This window comes from Podarcis filfolensis, assembly GCF_964270895.1.
Source record: "Podarcis filfolensis genome assembly, chromosome: 6".
NCBI classification, from domain to species: domain Eukaryota; kingdom Metazoa; phylum Chordata; class Lepidosauria; order Squamata; family Lacertidae; genus Podarcis; species Podarcis filfolensis.
In genome coordinates, this window is record NC_139609.1 from 4325676 (window position 1) to 4345741 (window position 20066).

General features: G+C 44.2%; 1 protein-coding gene across 1 annotated transcript in view; it reads left to right on the forward strand.

Moving 5' to 3' along the window:
* The window catches only part of PAPPA2 (pappalysin 2), a 114719-nt gene that overhangs the window by 42697 nt on the left and 51956 nt on the right, over positions 1-20066 (forward strand). Inside the window, exons 5-11 of the mRNA XM_083621524.1 lie at positions 1357-1549; positions 5034-5155; positions 5527-6019; positions 7151-7279; positions 8664-8755; positions 14073-14266; positions 15494-15625. Coding sequence (XP_083477650.1) covers positions 1357-1549; positions 5034-5155; positions 5527-6019; positions 7151-7279; positions 8664-8755; positions 14073-14266; positions 15494-15625 — 1355 coding nt within the window. The remainder of the gene's footprint in view (positions 1-1356; positions 1550-5033; positions 5156-5526; positions 6020-7150; positions 7280-8663; positions 8756-14072; positions 14267-15493; positions 15626-20066) is intronic.

The following is a 20066-nucleotide window of genomic DNA, read 5'->3' on the forward strand; positions in this document are numbered from 1 at the left end:
AAGCCAAAGGAAAGAAGACAGCAGGTCTATGGATGCAATGAGCTAGCAATCCTCATTCAGTCGTGTGGAAGACAAGGGAGGGAGGGAGGGAGGGAGAGGACAGAAAAGGGTAGCATGGACATGAATGCAATTACACATAATTTGGCTTCGTTGGTAGGCCTGCCAAGAAAAAAAAAAAGATGACCTGTCTTACTTCTCTGCTGTTTTGGGCAGCTTGATCTGTAGGAATAAGCAGAGAAGCGTATGAGGATTATGGGCTTAAACCTAATGGAGAAGATTAATCTGTAGGAGTGACCTGATGGAAGCTAGAGAGCAGATCCTATGTATAGTTAGTGCCAGGAACTATGGATTATGTTTTTGTAAGTGCAACGTCAAAAGTATGTATTTGAGTTTCTCCCTGCCCAACAAGCCTGGCCCTCTTAGCTCCGCTGCCCAGTGCTGGTGGCCTCCCCTGGCTCTGAGCTTTGGGGCTGGGTTGACTCTTCTCTCATCCTGGCTGATAACAACTATTTGTTTCATGCATTCATCGCTGAGCTTTTGAGCTTCCTTCTTCGAAATGCCTGCCCTGCGTCTTTAGTGTTCCTTGATGTTGAGGGCAGCATTCCTGGCTATTCATGAAGAAGAAGTCTTGAGTTTACTTAGCACCTGTGATGAGTTAAAGCAGTTGCTGAAGGACTGCCATCTGTTGGCAAATGGATGGCATAACATGCTCGGAGAATTTGTACTCTCCAGAGTGGACATAGATATAGATTCATAGAACTGTAGAGTTGGAAGGGATATGTTTATGTTAGGAGAGGGATGGACGGTTCATTCCATTTCTGGTCTGTGTCACTTTCAGATGTGGAAACTCTACATTCGCTAGGGATGAGGGAGGAATTCCATTCAGCTAGCATTTATGGGCAAACCTACATAATTTTTCACTTTTAAAAACAGTATGAGGAGCAGCTTTCTATCTGCTTTGCATGAACAGAATCTGGACTTCCGATCGGCAAGCCCTAGGCTCAGTGGTTTGGACCACAGCGCCACCCGCGTCCCTTTTCAAGTAGTATGATACTGCTTTAAATGGAAGCTGCGGATGGGGCCTCAGTGTGAGCTAAGCCAGAGGGTCATGCTGCTTCCAGTCTTCCTAAACACGTGTGATGTGAAGGACTGCGCTGCCCCAGAATCTTCTCTGATGCACAGAGTATTCTGGGAGGAGCGCAGGGGTGGAAGACCAGGTCACTGTGGGAGGCACACAAAGCCTACCTGGCCCCCTTGCACCAAGGGATCTCTTGCCCAGGCTCCCCCACCCTCGCCTCCCCGCCGTCTAGCACTACCTTTCAGTTTCTTCACCAGCTGCCTCTCTTTCTCCCACAGATGACAACTGCACAGACAGTTTCACTCCAAACCAAGTGGCTCGGATGCATTGCTATCTGGATTTGGTGTACCAGCAGTGGAGTCAGGGCAGGAGGCCCACCCCTATCCCCATGCCAGCGGTGGTCATTGGGCAGAGCCAGGAAACCCTCACCATACACTGGCCGCCCCCTCTTAGTGGGGTGCTTTATGAAAGGTAAGAGAGGAATCTTTGTGGAAGGGGAGGAAGGCAGTCGTAGCTGAGTGTGTACTCAAGGGGAAAAGAACATCTTTGTGAATTAGTCTTGCAGAGGTTTCAAGGACTGCCAGTCCCCCTGCTCCCCACCTGTTATTCTTTGTTTCCATGAGTCATATTTTTCTGTTCTTCCTTTGTTGCAGCTGTGAACACTCCCCAATACCATGCAGCTTTGCAACCTCTGCCTTTAATATTTCCCTTCCCCAACTGCTGGCATCCCTTTGTCTTCGCTTGCCCCGCTTCTGTGTCTGAAGGAAGTGTGGGGAGATGCCCTCATGCCACATAGGATGCCAGCAGCAAAGTGTAGCTAGAGTGTGTGTTCCTGGTGTTGAGCAATCGGGACAGATTAGGGATTCTGCTGGTTTACCAACTGCCTTGCTGCCCAGCAGTCTCCCTGCCTAAGCTGACAGAGCTGGTCCTGGAGGCAGTGCTGAAGACTCCCAGACTGTTGGTTCTGCTGAGGCGACCGGCTCTGGGGTGTTTCAGGACTTCATGGCTGCCATGATGACCATGGGGCTGTCCCAACATGTCAGTGGCCCAACACATGTGGCAAGCCACACTCTGGACCTTATTTTCTCAACTGGGCAGGAAGAGGGTGATCTGAGGGATATTGACATTAGTCTCTTACCATGGTGAGATCACTTCCTGATGACCTTTAGGCTTTCAGCACCTTTTCCCCTCTGGAGAGGCAGGGAACCTATTAGGATGGTCTGCCCACAGAGACTGATAAGAGTCAATGGGCTTCCAGACAGCTCTGGGGGATTTCCCGCCCGATAGGACTGGTGCTCCTGTTGAAACTCTGGCTGACCCTCTGGAACAACCGAATGGCTCAGGGCAGCGACACAATCACTTCTGTGCGCCCTCTTTCACTTTGTGGAGCCTGTTTGGCTCCTTGGTATACTCCAGAGCTTAGGACGATGAAACAAGCTGGGAGACGGCTTGAACACAAGTGAAGGAAAGATCCATCTGAATGCAACCGAACAATGGCAAGGGCTCACCATCGAGTCCACCCAGTGGCAGTGAAGGTGGTGAAGAATGCTAAATAGTGGTTACTTAGAATTGGAAGCCAAAACATCTGATCTCTTTGTGCCAGTGTGAGGGTATATAAACAGTATCACTTTGTTTACTTTGTGTGTTTTTTTAATGCTTTGTGGGTGGAATAAATAATCATTTTTTCTGATCCTTAATGAAGCCCAAAATCTGTAGTCAGAGGGTGAGGCAGGTTCCTCACTATGTGCCATGGTAGGACTGTGGCTCTGCATGTATGTTTCTCAAATGTCGTGAAATACATGTGGCTTTCCTATGTGAAAATACCTGTGTAGGCAAATGCTCTTGCTTGGAACAGCCTGCCATGGCAGATACATTTTGCAGATCTTCCTTTTGACCTTCCCCCACCCTCTCTGTGTATGGTGTTCCTTCCCATACTACCCGCACGTACTTGTTTTGATGGGAAAATGTTTATTTGAGCATGTGTACCTCAGGGAAAGCTGAACTTGGCCTCCAGCGTAGGAATTCCAGAATGCAAAGAAGGTGATAAAGATGAGCTGGCAATTCTTCTCACTTGTTTGCCAGTTGGCAAAACCTTCTCTGAGGCTTTATGTTTGAGTCAAGTTGGGGGGGGGGAGGAAGGAGAGACGAAACGTATTAGTACAACAGAAAACCTGATCTTGATCCTTCTGCCGTAACCAGCATAAGATATAGGCAGCCTTAGTGATAAGTGTGCTTGTGTACTTCGGAACTCTTGCCTTCCCTTCCACCCACCCACAGCCCTGCTTTAACTTCATGGCCAGGACAATGCATGCCCTTCTCCTCCTGTAGGGCAACTGGATTAAATTAAACGTATATGCATGCACTTGCTTGCTTAATTTTTGTTCTTTGAAGGTCTCTTTCCCATCTGCGACAGCTGACTTGAGAGTCATGGAACATTTAGGTCCTTGGGTGTCCAGAGGCAAGTGACTAGTGCCATCGGTAGGAATTTGAAATTTTTTCCTGGGTGAAAATTCCTCACTTAAGATAACTGAAAGGCCTATTCGAAGAAGGAGAGTCACCATATTTTAAGCACTTAAAAGTAAACAGCATTTTTTAAAAAAAAAAATCCACTTATTTACTTCTGTAGCAACCTCCTCTTTTTTGCCTTTCCCTCAACGCACTCTGACATTTATCTAGAATGTTACTACCAAAACCGTCCGCTTGTCTCGTCTCTCAAGGACCATGGGGTGCCTGTCTGTCTAAGAGGGTAGGAAGAGCCCTCCTGGCTTAACCCACCTAGTCCAGCATCCTGCTTTCACTGGGGCCAACCAAGTGTTTCTGGGAAGCCCACAAAGCAGGGCAGCCCTCTGCTCTTCAGAGGCAAAACCACCTCCAAGACTGGAGGGAGTACACAGCCATCGTGGCTGTTATCCATCCTCCATGAATTTGCCCAAAACCCTTTCAAAGACATCCAAGTTGGTGGTCATCGCTACATCTGGTTTCCTCATGTCTCTGTGCTTGATCCCTATCCCTTCCAGTGCACATTTCTTGTCTTAAAGCTTTTTTATGACCTGGGTTGACCTTATTTTTCTATCCATATTTACCATTCTAGTCCGGCTGGTTGAGAGAGATAGGAACACGCCCCCCCCCAATTTGTATGTAGTGTCTCCCCAGTTCCATTCTTCAGTACAAGGTAGTAAGGAAGTAAGTAAATTTTTATTTATACCCCGCCCTCGCCAGCCAAGACCGGGCTCAGGGCGGCTAACATCAAATATCAAATACATTAAAACACAATCAAACAATTGATTAAAATACAGCTTAAAAATTAGAATCAGGATAAAATTAAATGACTGCCCATGAATTGCAACCATAGGGGTCAGGAACCTCAAGTATTCATCAGGACCAGCTATCCATGTTGGTCCCACATGACCCGATAAAAGGACCAAAGAGGTAACTTACAGGGTCCCATGGGGGGGAAGTCAAACTGGGCCCAGACCAAAGGCTAGGTGGAACAGCTCCATCTTGTGGGCCCTGCAGAAGGATGTCAAGTCCTGCAGGGCCCTGGTCTCCTGCGGTAGAGCGTTCCACCAGGCTGGGGCCAAACATTCACTGGAAGAATAAGATGTGAACCTGTTCAGGATCTGGAACTGCAGGTGCTTCTGGGGCAGCAGATGAGGGCCTTTTCACCTCCCTCTCTCCTTGCACCCTAAAGGTCCTGGATCCAGTAAAAACATCACACACTCCAATAAAGTGGGTGAGGGGAGGTCTGTGCAGTTGCCATTTTGTTGTACTTACAGCAGAAGACCTCTGCTTTACATCCTGAAAAGTTTTGCCATTGTAACTGTGTAGCTTGTCGCTCAAAGTCTGACTTAGAAGAGATTGAACAGAGTATGTTTTTCTCTCCTCCTCCCACCCCTTCTTCCCCTTCTCTCTCTCTCTCTCTCTCTCTCTCTCTCTCTCTCTCTCTCTCTTTTAGAGAGACAGGGAACCTCTGTGGAGACTGTGCTGAAGATGGGACATTCAGCCAATACGTACATGAGGCCTCCTCGCCTCGGATCTGTGATTCTTCTGGCTACTGGACTCCAGAAGAAGCAGTAGGTAAAGTTTCCAGCCCTTCTTCCTGTGACAGAGGGATTGTCAGATGGGAGCTAGAGATAACCTTGTCTGTTTCATTTTTCTTTCTTTTTTTTTTTAAAAAAGGTCTACCCTCCGTGTTTCAAACATTCATTTCAGATAGTTTTGCAGCCCTAAATACACACAAACATAAATCTCGCCTCTTCATATAGGCAGAAGCCTTTTGATGTTTGTATCTGCTTCTGTAGTCATGGACACACCCTCTAATGCTGGCACAGATATTTGGTTTTTGCCTCCTCATTTTCGTCCAGCCCTGGTCCTTGTATGCAGTCCTACCCCTAAGGTTGTGAGCTGCCCAGTTCACCCAATTCTCCCCTGTTCTGTTTTTCTTTAAGGGCCTCCAGATGTGGACCAGCCCTGTGAGCCCAGCTTGCAAGCTTGGAGCCCTGAGTTCAATCTGTTCAACGTGAGCATGACCACCCCTTGCCCTCAGCCGCTCGGTTGCATCTTGGAGCTGCATTTTCTGCATCCTGTTTACCCGGAGTCTCTAATGGTATGGACAACCTACTTCTCTACGGACTCGCCCAAGGCTCTGTCAGACATTGAGATCCTGACAGAGCACGGGGACTCTGTGCACCTGGGGCCCATGGACACTTTTTGTGACATCCCCCTCACGGTTAAACTCAACCTTAACAAGAAGGTGTCTGGCGTAAAGATCTACACATTTGATGAGCAGATGGAGATAGATGCTGCCCTTCTGATATCCATGCCACAGAGCCCGCTTTGTTCCAACTGCAAACCTGTAAGGTACAGGGTTCTCCGGGACCCGCCGTTTCTGGATGGATCCCCAGCGATGGTGACGCAGCCGGGACGAAAGTTTACTGACATGTGAGTGAAGGTGTTAGTGTTCAGGAACGCTGTCATAGCTGCTGGTTCTTCAGGGACATACCAGGCCCCTTTCCCTTTTAAAAGCTTAAATTAGACTAGCTTTCTCAGCTATGAGGGGAAACATGTGGGAAGTATTCTGCCCAGTTGCTAAGCTGAAGCCACTTCTGGTTTTGGTGTCTTAACCAGTGAATACAAAAGCAATGGGATGATTGACAAGCAAGTGGTGTTTCAAAAATAGCTGTATGCTAGTGTTCGAGGGACGTGGGTGGCGCTGTGGGTTAAACCACAGAGCCTAGGACTTGCCGATCAGAAGGTCGGCGGTTCAAATCCCCGCAACGGGGTGAGCTCCCGTTGCTTGGTCCCTGCTCCTGCCAACCTAGCAGTTCAAAAGCACGTCAAAGTGCAAGTAGATAAATCGGTACCGCTCCGGCGGGAAGGTAAACGGCATTTCCGTGCACTGCTTTGGTTTGCCAGAAGCGGCTTAGTCATGCTGGCCACATGACCCAGAAGCTGTATGCCAGCTCCCTCGGCCAATAAAGCGAGATGAGCGCCGCAACCCCAGAGTCGGTCAAGACTGGACCTAATGGTCAGGGGTCCCTTTACCTTAGTGTTCACCCTGTTAAGAAGTAGTTCTCAAGCTTTCTTCTCTGGGCCACACTTTGAGAGTAACAATTTGCTGGCGCCACACCAAATTTTACATTGTAAAGAAATACATTAGCAAACTAAAAACAACAACTCATAGCAGTGCTTGATTTTGAAAATATATTTATCAGTATTTTACAAAAAAAGAGAAGAAGATACTATACTACACTACACTGAAATGTTTAAATGTTTATTTAATTGTCCTTGAACTCCCCCCCCCCCCTTGCCACCCTTTCCTGCCACACCAGTTTGGTGTGCTACAACCTTTGGGAACCACTGCTGTAAATTAAAGAGCCCCTGTCGGATAATAAGAATCAAGTTCCTGGAACCTGGTGCTGCATTTGGGGATCAGCTGGAAATCGGGGGGGGGGGCGGCTTTTGAGCCTTTCGGACGTTAGTTGCCCATCCCTAGCATACATGGGAAATTCAGCTTAGGAAGAGGCAGGAAAGTATTCTGTCTTAAGTTTTGACTTCTGTTTGCTTCTGCAGGGAAGTCATGGCAGGCCAGCTGTATCGCTACCAAGTGCAGGCTGTGTCTGGAGCTGCTGTAGGTGAAGCCTCCCCTCCTCTGTTCCACATCCATGGCTCTCCCTATTGCGGGGATGGGAAAGTAAGCAGGTGAGGAGCCCTGAGATCTGAAAATGCTGAGCTTTCTTTCTTTTACTCACCCCATTTTAACTGAGCCAGCAATTGCAGCCTCATATATCAAAGTGTTCCTGCTTTCCATTCATTCATGTGAGTATAGGGGGTGGGGGTGGGATCTGTATTGTCAAGTGATATGCAGAACCTCTTCTCTTAATTCCACAAAGCTTTCTGCTTTCATATTCCATTTTCCTAGACACCCACAGCAACTCATGGTTTTGTCTTGGATAGCCTTGCTTTTAGGAATTGCAGACAGGAGGTGGATGAGCGTTCAGATGCACACCTGAATGCATCTCCAAATGAAGATGCCATCAGTTGCTTTTAGGGATACTGCTGCCACCTGTCACTTATTACTTTCATCCTCATTCTTATATGCCTAGATAGCTTGTGGAAGAGTTTGCATAGCCAGAGAAATTAGATTAGATCAAACCTAAATCGTTTCTGTGGAAGTGGATTCTATGAAATTGTCTGCATCAGTGGAGAATAACTTCTTTGTGGGGCTGCTCTGAAGGACCTTCCTGGAGTGGGGAATGGGAGGGTGTGTGAAACCTAAAATCCCAAACCCCTCAAGAATAATCTTATCTCGGGGGTCCCCTTGTGAGGATGAGCTCACTTTCCTTCCCCTTTAATATTTCAAATTAATAATAGTTTTGTTCATTTATGTACTTGCCCTGCAGCTTTCAGGTTTGTGGGCTGACCCCTTTCAATCAATCAATCAATCAATCAATCAATTCACTACCATTTATATCCCATTTTTCTATTGTGAGTGTTTTCGTCCCACCAAAAGACCTAGTTTCATAGGGGTCAGGAGAATGTAAAGCTCTGGAAGAAGCACAAATGGAAAGGAGAGAGATAAACAGGAATAATGAAGTGCAAGCATATAAAAGTATGCAGTAGAATTTTAAATTGAACGTGATAAGGGAATGCTAGCCAGTTCAAAGAGAGCAGATGAGAAGGAACATGGTCCTATATATTAACAAGAAAGATGAGCTGTGGAGTGGAAAATAGACACCCATTTTGGAATAAAGAAAGACCAACCAGAAAGGCCTAACAAAATTAATGCCTAGATAAAAATAAGAGAAAAAACGAGTTTTAACAGATTTTTAAAAATAAAAAGATCCTAACTGTAAAACAAATAAGCAGAAGTAAAAAAGTTGCACCGTTATTTTATTTTTTTTACATTCCTTCTCGTGGCAGCAAAAATATAATGCAAGCTGATAAGATTTCATCAGTGGCTGCACAACATGTGGGAACTCATAATGGAGGAGCTGTTGTAAAGGATTAGAAAACATTAAAGTATATGAAGCTCTTGGTCCATGTTAAAATGCTTTACAAGTGCAAAGTATTATTATTTTCTTAGAAGTCTTGCAGAGGAATGTGATGATGGAGATCTAATAGAAGGAGATGGTTGCTCTCGAACCTGCAAAAAAGAAAAGGGATTCCACTGTGTTGGTGAGTTTAGAAACGCTAGTCTGTTCTTTGTTGTTGTTGTTTGTTTGTTTTTAAAAAATGACTGTTCATTTTGTTCAATTTCTTTGTGGGGTGGGTGGATGGAGAGGACAAAAAATTAAAACACAGAATCACATTGTCGTATCTTTGCCTTATTTGTCTACACTCTTCCGAATCCAGTATTTGAGGTTTGACAGAACCTGGAAATTTATTTCTGCAGGTGAAGAAGCTTGGGAACTGTGGGGCAGGGCTTCATTTGTCCCAGGGACTACCTCAAGGCCCTGCTAGCTATTTGTACCTCTGAATCCGTATGATTGAGGCTGGATCTCTATCGATAGGACAGCAGAACTGGGGGAGAAATTGAGATTTGCCAGTCTATTTTAAAGTAGTATTTTGAGGGTGCAAGAACGTCTTAGGAATCCATGCTTAGAGAGCAGAATGGGGCACAGACCCCTTGAGAGGTTCAGCCAATTTGCTGTGTAAATGTCAGTTTATTGTTTTACAGACTCTTGCAGATGCTAGAGGACATTACATTTTTTGTGCTGAGAAACCTAGGAAAGACCTTGACTCCTAAACAGTTGGTGGAAATAGCCAGGGATTTAGACATTGGAGATATCTGAGGACGCTCCAGTAACTGGTGACATAATACTTAGTGACAGTCACCAGCACAATTGCACCTGGTGACTGTGTTTGACAGTATAAAAACAAGTAAGAGACGGTGGATGGACTCAGTTGAGGAGGTCAAAGCATTACTCAAACATAATGGCAGGCCAGAAGTGTGAGTTCAATCAATTGATTAATTTCTATATTGCCCATCATCTGGAGATCACAGGGCAGCTTGCACTATAAAAATGCAAAAACACATCCCAAACATAACAATATTGTGCCAGTATTACTATGGAGGGCTCTTTGTAAGACTCCATGAAGACAGTACTTGGGGGGTAGGGTGGTCAGTGCATTTATGAATTGAGTACCATGCATAAATGAACACAAAGAGAGAGAAAAAAGATTCTCAAGAAAATTCATTTGTTTAAAGAACAGCAGATGTAATGAACGGAAGATATTAGAGATGGGAAATAAAAATGCAATGATGGTCTGTAAATAGATATTACTATGAATTTCACAACAAAAGTTTGAAATTTAACTGAGGCATTTAAGAAAAAAAGCAGAGAGGAACATTTGTTAGGAATTAAAATTAAGGGAGGATAGATGAAATGTGGCACTAAAACAATTAACAGTTTATTCACTTTTTATGAGAAGTTATAAATATCCAGTGATCGATATCTGACTACTATAAACAAATATTTGCAGGACCTTTCCATTCTAGCTTTATCTGAAAACAACAGGGTGTTTCTGAACCAATTCATAATTGGTAAGGAAATGTGGTCCGTAAATGACAGACTGAACAAGGGGAATGCTCTAGAGATGGACAGATTCACAGGGGACTTTTCTAAAGTCCATTCTGACATCTTAGTCCCACGTCTAAAATTATTGCTTAACAAGATTCTTGATGTGGGAGGCATATCAGCCTTATGGAGACAAGCTAGGCAAGGATCCAACAGATCTTAGCTGGTATCAGCAGATTTCCCAGGTAAACCAAGATGTAAAGGGACTTAAAGGTTCTACATCGTGGACAAATACAGAAACGTTCCTCTGTTTTGATGCTTGAAAGGCATTTGACAGTCTTGAATGGCCTTTCTTTTTCTTTTTCTTTTTTGCTGAAAGTACTTACTAAACTGAAATTCAGGCAATGGTTTCTGACTTTCATCAGTTATACTCCAGATTAAGAGCAAGCACCAGAGTTAATGCAATGGACTTGCCCTTGCTTGAACTGGCAAGGGGGATAAAGCAGAGATTCACTATGCCAAAGCCCACATGATATGTTTTAATGTAACATGAGAAGACCAAAGAGCATTACAAAAACTAACCTGTGATTGCCATATGCATGCTTTAAGTGCTTAAGGAACCTACTCTCAAGAGATATTTTGCTAGTTCAGGAAGCATAATTATATAACCCCCTTGCTAAATTAAAGAGGGATATTTGCTTTTGGAGGATCCTTAGTCTTGTTTGGCTGGGCCACATCTCTGTTATAAAGATGATGTTTTTACAGAAGATTATATATCTGTTTCAGAATTTACTGACTGAAAAGTAATCAGCTAAGGAAATAGAGAATGAGCAGCATATTCCTCTTTTGAAGTCAAATGTGATTGCACTGGATATTCTTGGCAATTATTGACTTGTGTGTACATTGAATTTGATAGCACTATGGTAACTTCTTCCAAATGGTTCAGCACTTAAATCTCATACCACGTCCAGGGCCCCATTAATATGAAGTCCAGGGTCACAGCCTTTCTGCTTGGTTCTATGACCAACTCTTCTAAGACACAGTCATTTAGGGTACCTAAAAAGCTTGCCTTTTTGTCATGACTGGAACATGTATGTACCCAGCCTATGTAAGGGTAACTGAAATTATCATAGCAGTATTTTAACTTCTTGTATGTTTTAATACAAAAATTTCCTGTTTTTTTTAAATTATTTTATTGTAAACCACTTTCAGGTTTCTTACAATCAAGTGGTATATAAACTTTATGAAATAAAATTATGAAATTAATTTCCACATTTGGATGCCTCCTTGATTTCATTTCCATGTTATTTGCTTCTAGGTACAATCTGTTTGCAAATAATACAGAAATGAGTGCTAAACTTGTGCTGTATTCTACTGTAGTTCCACTATAGTTCTGGAAATGGCTCTTACATTGTGTGAAAGCTCAAATAAAATGTGGAAATTAACAGTGAGAGAAATGTCATGAAAATGGACAGATAGTTCTCCTACTGGAGAAATGTAAAAAATGGATTTCCATTTTGTTAAGATCTGCTGGGAGCATTCTCCTACTGTACAATCTTTAACAGAGGCCCTTTCAGAGAGCTGTCTTGGTGGTGGCACCCCAGTTTGGAATTCTTTTCCCAATTATGACGTGGTTGCCTTTTATTGTTCTTTATTTCGGCACCTAGCTGAAGACTAGGCTGTTTGTCCAGGCTTTTAGTGGAATTTAATGCCAGTATTGGTGTTTGGGTTGACTGGTTTATGTACCTGCCTTGTTTTTAGTAATTTCATATCTTCCCAGGCTCTTCCCCTTTATGAAAAATTTAGACCCCTACAGGGACAGGACTCTGGCTTGGATCTTTGCACTCCATTATCTCTCTATCATTTCTTGCTGAGCACACTGTGGGCATTGGTGGGGAGTTTTTATTTCATTCATTCATTCATTCATTCATTCATCCGTCCATAGATCTCGGGGTGGCTCATCACATAAAAATACTGTTCTGGTATGCTAGTCTATTGGGGACAATGATATTGCTTTCTCGGTGTGGCCTGAATTAGGGGCTACAGTCTCTGGGGGTTCTACCTCAGTTGTTGGGAGTCTTGAATTCCAGTAGCCCCCAGTTTTTTTAAATCTGGGTTCAGTTTCAGGGCCCAGAGCTCGTACTTCTGCAGGTGGTGCTGCTTTCTGTGGGTGGTCCCCACCTCCCTGTCAGATTCTAAGTCATTGCAGGTACTTCAGGTTCTGAGAAAGATTCTAGCTCAGAAGCCAGTTGATTAAGGTGTTGCAAACCTTTTCCTTAAAGCAGGCATTGCATTTTATATATCAGGCCAAGGGAGCCAGAGTTTGTCCACAGACAACATTCTGGGTCATGTGGCCAGCACCCCATAGTCACCTTTGACTGGACTTAACCATACAGGGGTCCTTTACCTTACCTTTACCTTTATATATCAGGAAATGTTGGAGGAAGGGGTGTGTGTGCCATTTCTTTCCTCCTCCTCCTCCTCCTCCTCCTCCTCCTCCTCCTCCTCCTCCTCCTTCTTCTTCTTCTTCTTCTTTTAAAAAAGAAGCAATTTTCAAAATATTGGAACCACTGGAGCATTTGTCAAGCGTTTGGCATGGGTCTGTAAAGCATTTTGGGTAAAAGCCACATTCCATTAAAATCAGTGGCAACATTCCCATTGACCAGTGTATGAAGTAGTCGAGAGTGTGTTGGACTTGGACCAGGGTCTCCTTGGCTTCAGATGCTGTACAGATGCCATGAACTCTCTTGGTGGCCTTGAGAAGGTAGTTTCTCTCAGCCTCTGTTCAGGTCCTACCTCACACGGTTGCAGTTGGCAGACTTAAAAATCACTTTAGACACTGAAAAGTCAGGGATTCAGGACTGCTTACCACATATATAATAGCATCCGAGAAACAGCAGGCTGACATTCTTCTCTCCAGACAGCATGTTTACAGAATATCCACTTCTAGTTTTTGTTCTCTGTTTTTATATAAAAACAAGTTTTTTTAATTGTTTTATAGAAAAATGTATAGAAATACTTGAAAGTCTGGTATTCCAACAGAGCTTCCTTCTTTTTAAAAATGCCCACTTTATTCCTAAGCCTAGTCTGCAACTGCCCATAAGTATATAGAAATGCATTATGAAGGGATAACAAAGTTATGGAAGGAGAGGAAAGAAGGAAAAAGTGTGCCAGGGACATCAATCACAAATTGCGTAGCCTGAGACAGGGGATTAGTCACATGGGCTACCTGAGTTTTGGTCTCAGACCTCTCTTCCTGTATGGGAGGCAACAAGGGCGCAAAATCAGTCCCTGTAATTGAGAAGCAGTGTCAAGCTTCTGGACTGGCCAGGCTTGGTATAAATACTCAAAACCTTGTCCTTGCCTTGTTCCATATCAGAAAACCAGTATCTTCTGCCTCATCGACTATAGGCCTTCATCAGTGTACCTCAGGGACACTTGATTTGGAGAACACACATGGGTCTAGCTGCCCATGGGTCTTAGAGTATGGATAGCCAATGTGGGTAACAACTCCCATCAGCATGTCCAACTGTCAGGGATGATGGAAGCTGAAGTCAACATCAGCCCGAGTGCCCCAAATTGGCCACCCAGGCCGTAAAGCGTAATAGAGGAACACTGGAAGGGGTGTTACACAAACATTCATAGAATCATTCAGAGGAAATTCTAAAAATGGCAGCAGGGCGGGGGGAGGTAAATGGAAAAGGGAACAATCAAATATCCAACATATACTAAGCCTAATATAACATAACTTAATTATCATGCTCTGAATTATCTTTTAAAAGGAAGAAAGAGTGAATTGGTTTTATAAACCAGGAGATACTAATTTCTGTTATAGGGAGAAGTGAAAGAGAGCAGGCAAATGCATATATGTTAGTGAATTGTTCTTATGTTGAATCCAAAAGTATCACGAGTGTTTTTATAACACAAAATAAATTTACAAATGCACCATCTTAGCTGTTCTTTTAAATCTGCAGGAGAGCCAAGCCTGTGCTATGTATCTGATGGCGATGGCATTTGTGAGCCGTTTGAGAAAAGCAGCAGCATTGTGGATTGTGGTCTCTACACCCCCAAAGAGTACGTGGATCAGTGGGCATCAGAGGCTTATGCCTCCCTCCAGGACCAGAAGGCATGCCCAGTTTCCCTGGTGACAGGAGAACCTCTTGTGAGGGTGAGGGGAATTTTTATTTCATATTCAAGCCCTTATGTTATTCCTGGAAGAAGAACATGTCCCAAACCTCTGTGATCTTCCCAAGTCTGCCAGCTATTGATTCTGCTCTGAACTGGGATGAACTGAACTTTACTGGCAACATCAGTGGATAAGTTCCCACCCCTCATGCATACCTTTCAACTATAGAGTACTTCTCCATAGATACTGAGGTCTATGGAGAGGCCGGTTAACTTCAGCCATTCCTGAACTTCTACCTCTGTGTCTGTTTCTTGGCAATCGTGAAGATCTTCCTCGTTTCTCTCTTAGAAGTGAGGGTAAGGCTTATAGAGCCAGTGGCAGAGCACACAATTTGCAGGCATCCCCAGTTAAAGGATCTCAGAAAGGTCAAAATGCTGGCAATGAACTTTGTCCTGGGCAACCTGTGTCTTGCCATTATTGCTTCAGAGACCAGGTGGAGACTTGCATGCCATAAAAAACAACATTCCTGCCACCCGGAAAACTAGATGTTAGGCAGCCAGGTTCTACTCTCATTTTCTTCCTGATAGGCTTATGTCCTCTGTGAAGGTTTTTGTATGGTGGAACATTCAATGATGTGAGCCCCCCCCCTTTTTTAGCATTCCAAAGTGGTATAGCCCAGGTGTGGGTTTACCATCTCAGTGAGGGCTGAGCCACAGAAAGCTACCACCAGGCTGATAGTACTGGAACTGAAGTTTGATTGAATAAAATATGGCTTCGTATGCACAAGTGGGAGGTCTCTGGACCCCAGTTAGTTGCAGCCATGGCTATCAGAAAATGAAAACATTCAAAGGGAATTCTGGGAAGCTGGATGTGGGCTAAGCAGGATTTCTCTTAATAGGCTCCCCCCCTCTTAATTTTTTTTAATTCTGTGTGTTGTAACTTTCACTGCTGAAGCTTCCACCACATGACGGCTTAGCACAGGTTCTGTGTTGGTAGTCCAGCTGCCATCTCACACGATGCATTGTTCCAAGAGACCATGTGGGGAAAGTGACAGCTACTACCAAAAATGGTGGTAGGAGAACTGAAACGACTGGAGAATTTTATGCCCTCACCCCTTTCCACTGCTGACAAACTTGGTGGTACAATTAAGGGACTGTTTTGTGCTGAGCTTCACTTGTGTGTTTCTGATTTCCCTTCTTCTAATGTGACTGAAATTTATTTTCCTTTCCCAACCCCCCTCTCCCTGCTCTGAAAACCCCTCCTTTCCAGGTGTGCAAGCCTCATCCTCAGGACACACTGGAGCATCACCCCCATGCGGCTTGGTTCCCTTGTACCAGTCATGGCGCCCTTCAAGATGTGGACAGGGAGAAAATGCTCTTGGACGATAGAGTTTGGCTAAAAGTAAGTGCTTTGGGCACTCAGAGTATCAAGGGTACATTGAGAGGATGTGGCAGGTAATACGTACAGTTTTCCAAAAGTAGGGATTTGCTGAACCCTCACAAGGTTTTATTCTAGTTATCTGCACATTTTGCCAGTCTCACAGAAACTCAAAAATCCTACAGATGTTTTGTCTGAGCAGGACCTTCCAGATTTACTTTAGATTTTCCTTTCCGTAGCAGTTCCCAGAAGTGAATCTTGGAGGTTAGACTTAGTGCCTTCAGATCCCAATTTTCACACAACTGGTATCAGGCCCTGTGGTGTTTGAAGCAAGAACCTCTCTCATGTGGCATGCCATGTGGCTTGAGGAAGTTTGAAATTTCCAGATAGCCCTAGGGGATTTTCTTGCTGGCATGGCTAGAAGTTTGCCAAAGTTCTGACTGATGACCCATGCAGTAAACAAAGTTACCTCTAGGCACTCTTTCCCACAGTTATGTTCTCTGTGGCATGATGGACAGAACAGGGACAGTGGCTGGAACACAAGTGGGGAAAGAACCAGGATGAGTCTGTCAAATGCATACTTGAGTCTCCTTTGGGGCCTAGTCTTGTATTGACAATGGCGGTAAAGAAAGCTTACTTCACCACTACAGTTGTGTCTGCACAAATTCTATGCAGTGGGAGCTCCAGGGATAAAACCACTCAAATCTGCTCCAACTTGGATGTAACTTTGGATAAAGTACAGGATGTACTAGACCTGTTCTTTTTTCTCATATGAGTTTCAGTTGTTGCAGTGTGGTGTTGACATCCTGAAGGCTTGGCACACACCTATCTTTGCTAAATAACATCTAGCGTCTTCTCAGTAGCCCACCTACTGGGACCTTCTCTGCATAAACACAATCATGTCACAGTTATCCATGCTCTAGTAACATTCAGGTTATGAAATCCATTCAGAAACTTCAGCTGATTCAGAACATGGTAACCAGGTCATTCACTGGGCTTCACTATGGTGAGCATATTGTACCAGTTACAAAAGATCTTCTTGCTTCTAGTTCATGGTCAGGCACAATTTTTTGACCTATAAGAGTCTGAGATCAGGATCTTGGGATGGCCTGCTTTTCCTGCAAACACTTGCCCACATGGTAAGACAACCAGTGGAGGATCTGATTCCCCTACTGTAGAATGCCCTACCTAGACATGTTCTTCGGGTGCCTTCATTACTGACTTCACCAGGCGCTGCTGTTTTCACTTGGTTTCAGTTTTTATTGTTTTCTTTTTTTCTTGGGAAGCCACCCTGTGGGCCTTTTTACATTTAGGCAGAAGGCACTGGGTGGGAAGGCAGTCTCTCCTAGGCCACATGCAAGTGAGACTAGCTCTCTCGCTACACAAAGTGAGGAGCTCTAAAAAGTTTTGGAGATGGAACGGTGCTGTTACCAGACACCCCAGTCTCTGCTGAGCAGTAGGAAGATTCCAGGGGTCTGGTACCTAAGCAGCATTTGTGTTCCTTTGGAATGAGGCATGACAGAGACTGTAGTGCCTTTAAGAAATGTGGTTTATTTGCACATATTTACACCTGAGTTTTATGGACTTCACAGTGCAGTACCCAAATATATGACCACGGGAAGCACATTTGGTACAGATAGGCAAGCTGTCTTTCTAGTCAGCTGTTATATCTAATGACCATTAATAAATCCACCCTTCTGTAAATGTGTCCAAACCATTAAAAAGAGTGATATCTGTTTATTTTTTCCCCTGATTTATTTAATACATTTGTGTACTGCTTTTCAGGACAAGTCTTCCTAAAGCAATTTGCAACCACAGCATACAATAAAATAAACTTGTTTAAAAACCCTTAAAGGTAAAGGTAAAGGGACCCCTGACCATTAGGTCCAGTCGTGGCCGACTCTGGGGTTGCGGCGCTCATCTCGCTTTATTGGCCAAGGGAGCCGGCGTACAGCTTCCGGGTCATGTGGCCAGCATGACAGAGCCGCTTCTGGCGAACCAGAGCAGTGCACGGAAACGCCGTTTACCTTCCTGCCGGAGTGGCACCTATTTATCTACTTGCACTTTGACGTGCTTTCGAACTACTAGGTTGGCAGGAGCAGGGACCGAGCAACGGGACCTTACCCCGTCGCAGGGATTTGAACCACCGACCTTCTGATCAGCAAGTCCTAGGCTCAGTGGTTTAACCCTTACAAAGCAGCAAAACTATATCATAATGGTATTAAAAGCAAAAAAGGCAGCATTATGATTATGCCACCAAAATATTTAAAAATATTCAAATGAGGCCCAAATGGTCAAAGTTGCTGACTGCCAACACATCTTGCCTCTTTGCTTGTTTCTCTTTCCTTATGCCATGACCTGCCCACCCGCACCCCAAACTCTCCTGCTCGTCTCAGCTGTGAACGTGATGGAGCAGCTTCCCGGCATTCGCTCCTTCGGGGCAGAAACAAAGGAGAATGCTCCCTTTCTGCAGAATTTGCGGGAGGTTTGCGTTCCACTCTTCACCAGAGATTAAAGCACGTTCTAGTTTTATGACATTTCATGGTCGGTTCCCTTCATCCATGGATGTTTATATTAAAAACTCTCACTTTTGGCACTGCTTGCATACTTTATTATTTTCCATCCATAAATTTATGGCCAAGCAATAAAAATGTCTGTTTCTCCCCCTCGCCTCACCTCCCTTTATTTTATGTTAAAACCCTTTATATCACCCTTCCGTCATATTAGATTCCAGGGTGCTGCAACATAAAACAAATGCAAACTGAAACAAGAAAACAGCAGATAAAACTCTTCAAATGGATTAAAACTTGTTCTGTTAACAGCAGAACCCTGCAGATATTTAACTGGAAGTAGGTTCTGTTGAACTCAGCAGGGCTTGCAGCTTAGTCTGTGTTGAAGCCAGTAGAACATTCATTGGGCATGTGGATAGGACTGTGCTGTGAATCAGTAAAATCTATTGAAATGCCTAGGTAAATCTAAAAGAAAATGGCTTTGGGCTGTGATGCTGAATTTTGAGAAGTGGGGGAAGTAGATTCGGTAGAGAAGACAGAGGTGGGCTGCATTTTGACAACAGGCAACCTCTCCCAACCTTGGGTTCCCAGATGTTATTGGACCACCACTTTCACCATCCCTGACTGCTTCCCCTGTTGGCTGTGGATGATGGGTGTGGTAGTTCAACAACATCTGGAAACCCAAGGTTGGGAAAGGCTGATTTACAGGATCAGGAATGTGCTTGCATTCTCCCTCTCCCTCTGACATAAACAGCATAATAATTAATTATTTCCTAATTTGACAAAACTATGGTTTGCTGTTACATCTGAGGAAGATTAGAGTGCTGTGAACCTACTCATTTGAGCAACCTCTGACAGGATCTTGGCAGGTTCTGACTAGGGTTCATGGCCATCCTGTTGCTTGCCCAGAAAGAGGCTGGACCTCCGCAAGGGTTCCTACTGAACCCTCACGAATGCATGAGCTTGGATATAGTTGAGGTTCCGGAGACCCCCAAATTATTCAGAATGGTTGGTCATTGTGGCCTCGTAGGGAGGAAGTGTTCCGCAGATTTGTCCCATTTTTCTCTGTTGGGACAGTAAGTTGAAACAAGTGAAGGCAGCAAGGGCCCTAAGGATGGAAGGGGTGAATCAGGCAGGACCTGGCAAGGCTTATGGAACAGAACTTCTCAAAGTTTATGTGTCTCTTCTTCTGCCCTCTGTCTTGCAATAAGTCAATAGATCATTTCCTGTTCTACCATTGGACTATTCCGCAATGAATATAGAATCGTTACCATTGTGTAGCGAAGTGTCATAGAATCATAGAATCATAGAGTTGGAAGAGACCACAAGGGCCATCGAGTCCAACTCCCTGCCAAGCAGGAACACCATCAGAGCACTCCTGACATATGGTTGTCAAGCCTCTGCTTAAAGACCTCCAAAGAAGGAGACTCCACCACACTCCTTGGCAGCAAATTCCACTGTCAAACAGCTCTTACTGTCAGGAAGTTCTTCCTAATGTTTAGGTGGAATCTTCTTTCTTGTAGTTTGGATCCATTGCTCCGTGTCCGCTTCTCTGGAGCAGCAGAAAACAACCTTTCTCAAATAACTGTCAAATAACTGTTACCAGTTCTGTTGATGATATTTATGCTTAAAATCTAATAAAGCAGTCGGATAAATTTATTAAGAGAATAGCTAAGTTACACTAACTGGTGTGAATGCCCTTGTTACCTTGTTTACTGAGAACCAGCAGAATTTCTGGATTGTGGAATTTGTTGTTGAACTAAACAACAACAACAGCAGCAACAACAACAACAATGGTGCATTTCTTTTAAAAAATGACCAAGAGATGGCAAGAAGAGCACAGGTGCTCAACCACCTGCATGAGATAAAATAGGGATTCAGTTCCTCCCCTCCCCCAAAGGTGAAGGTGATTCTGTGGACACGAGGCCCATTTCCTTTCCTCTTTGGTTCAGAGA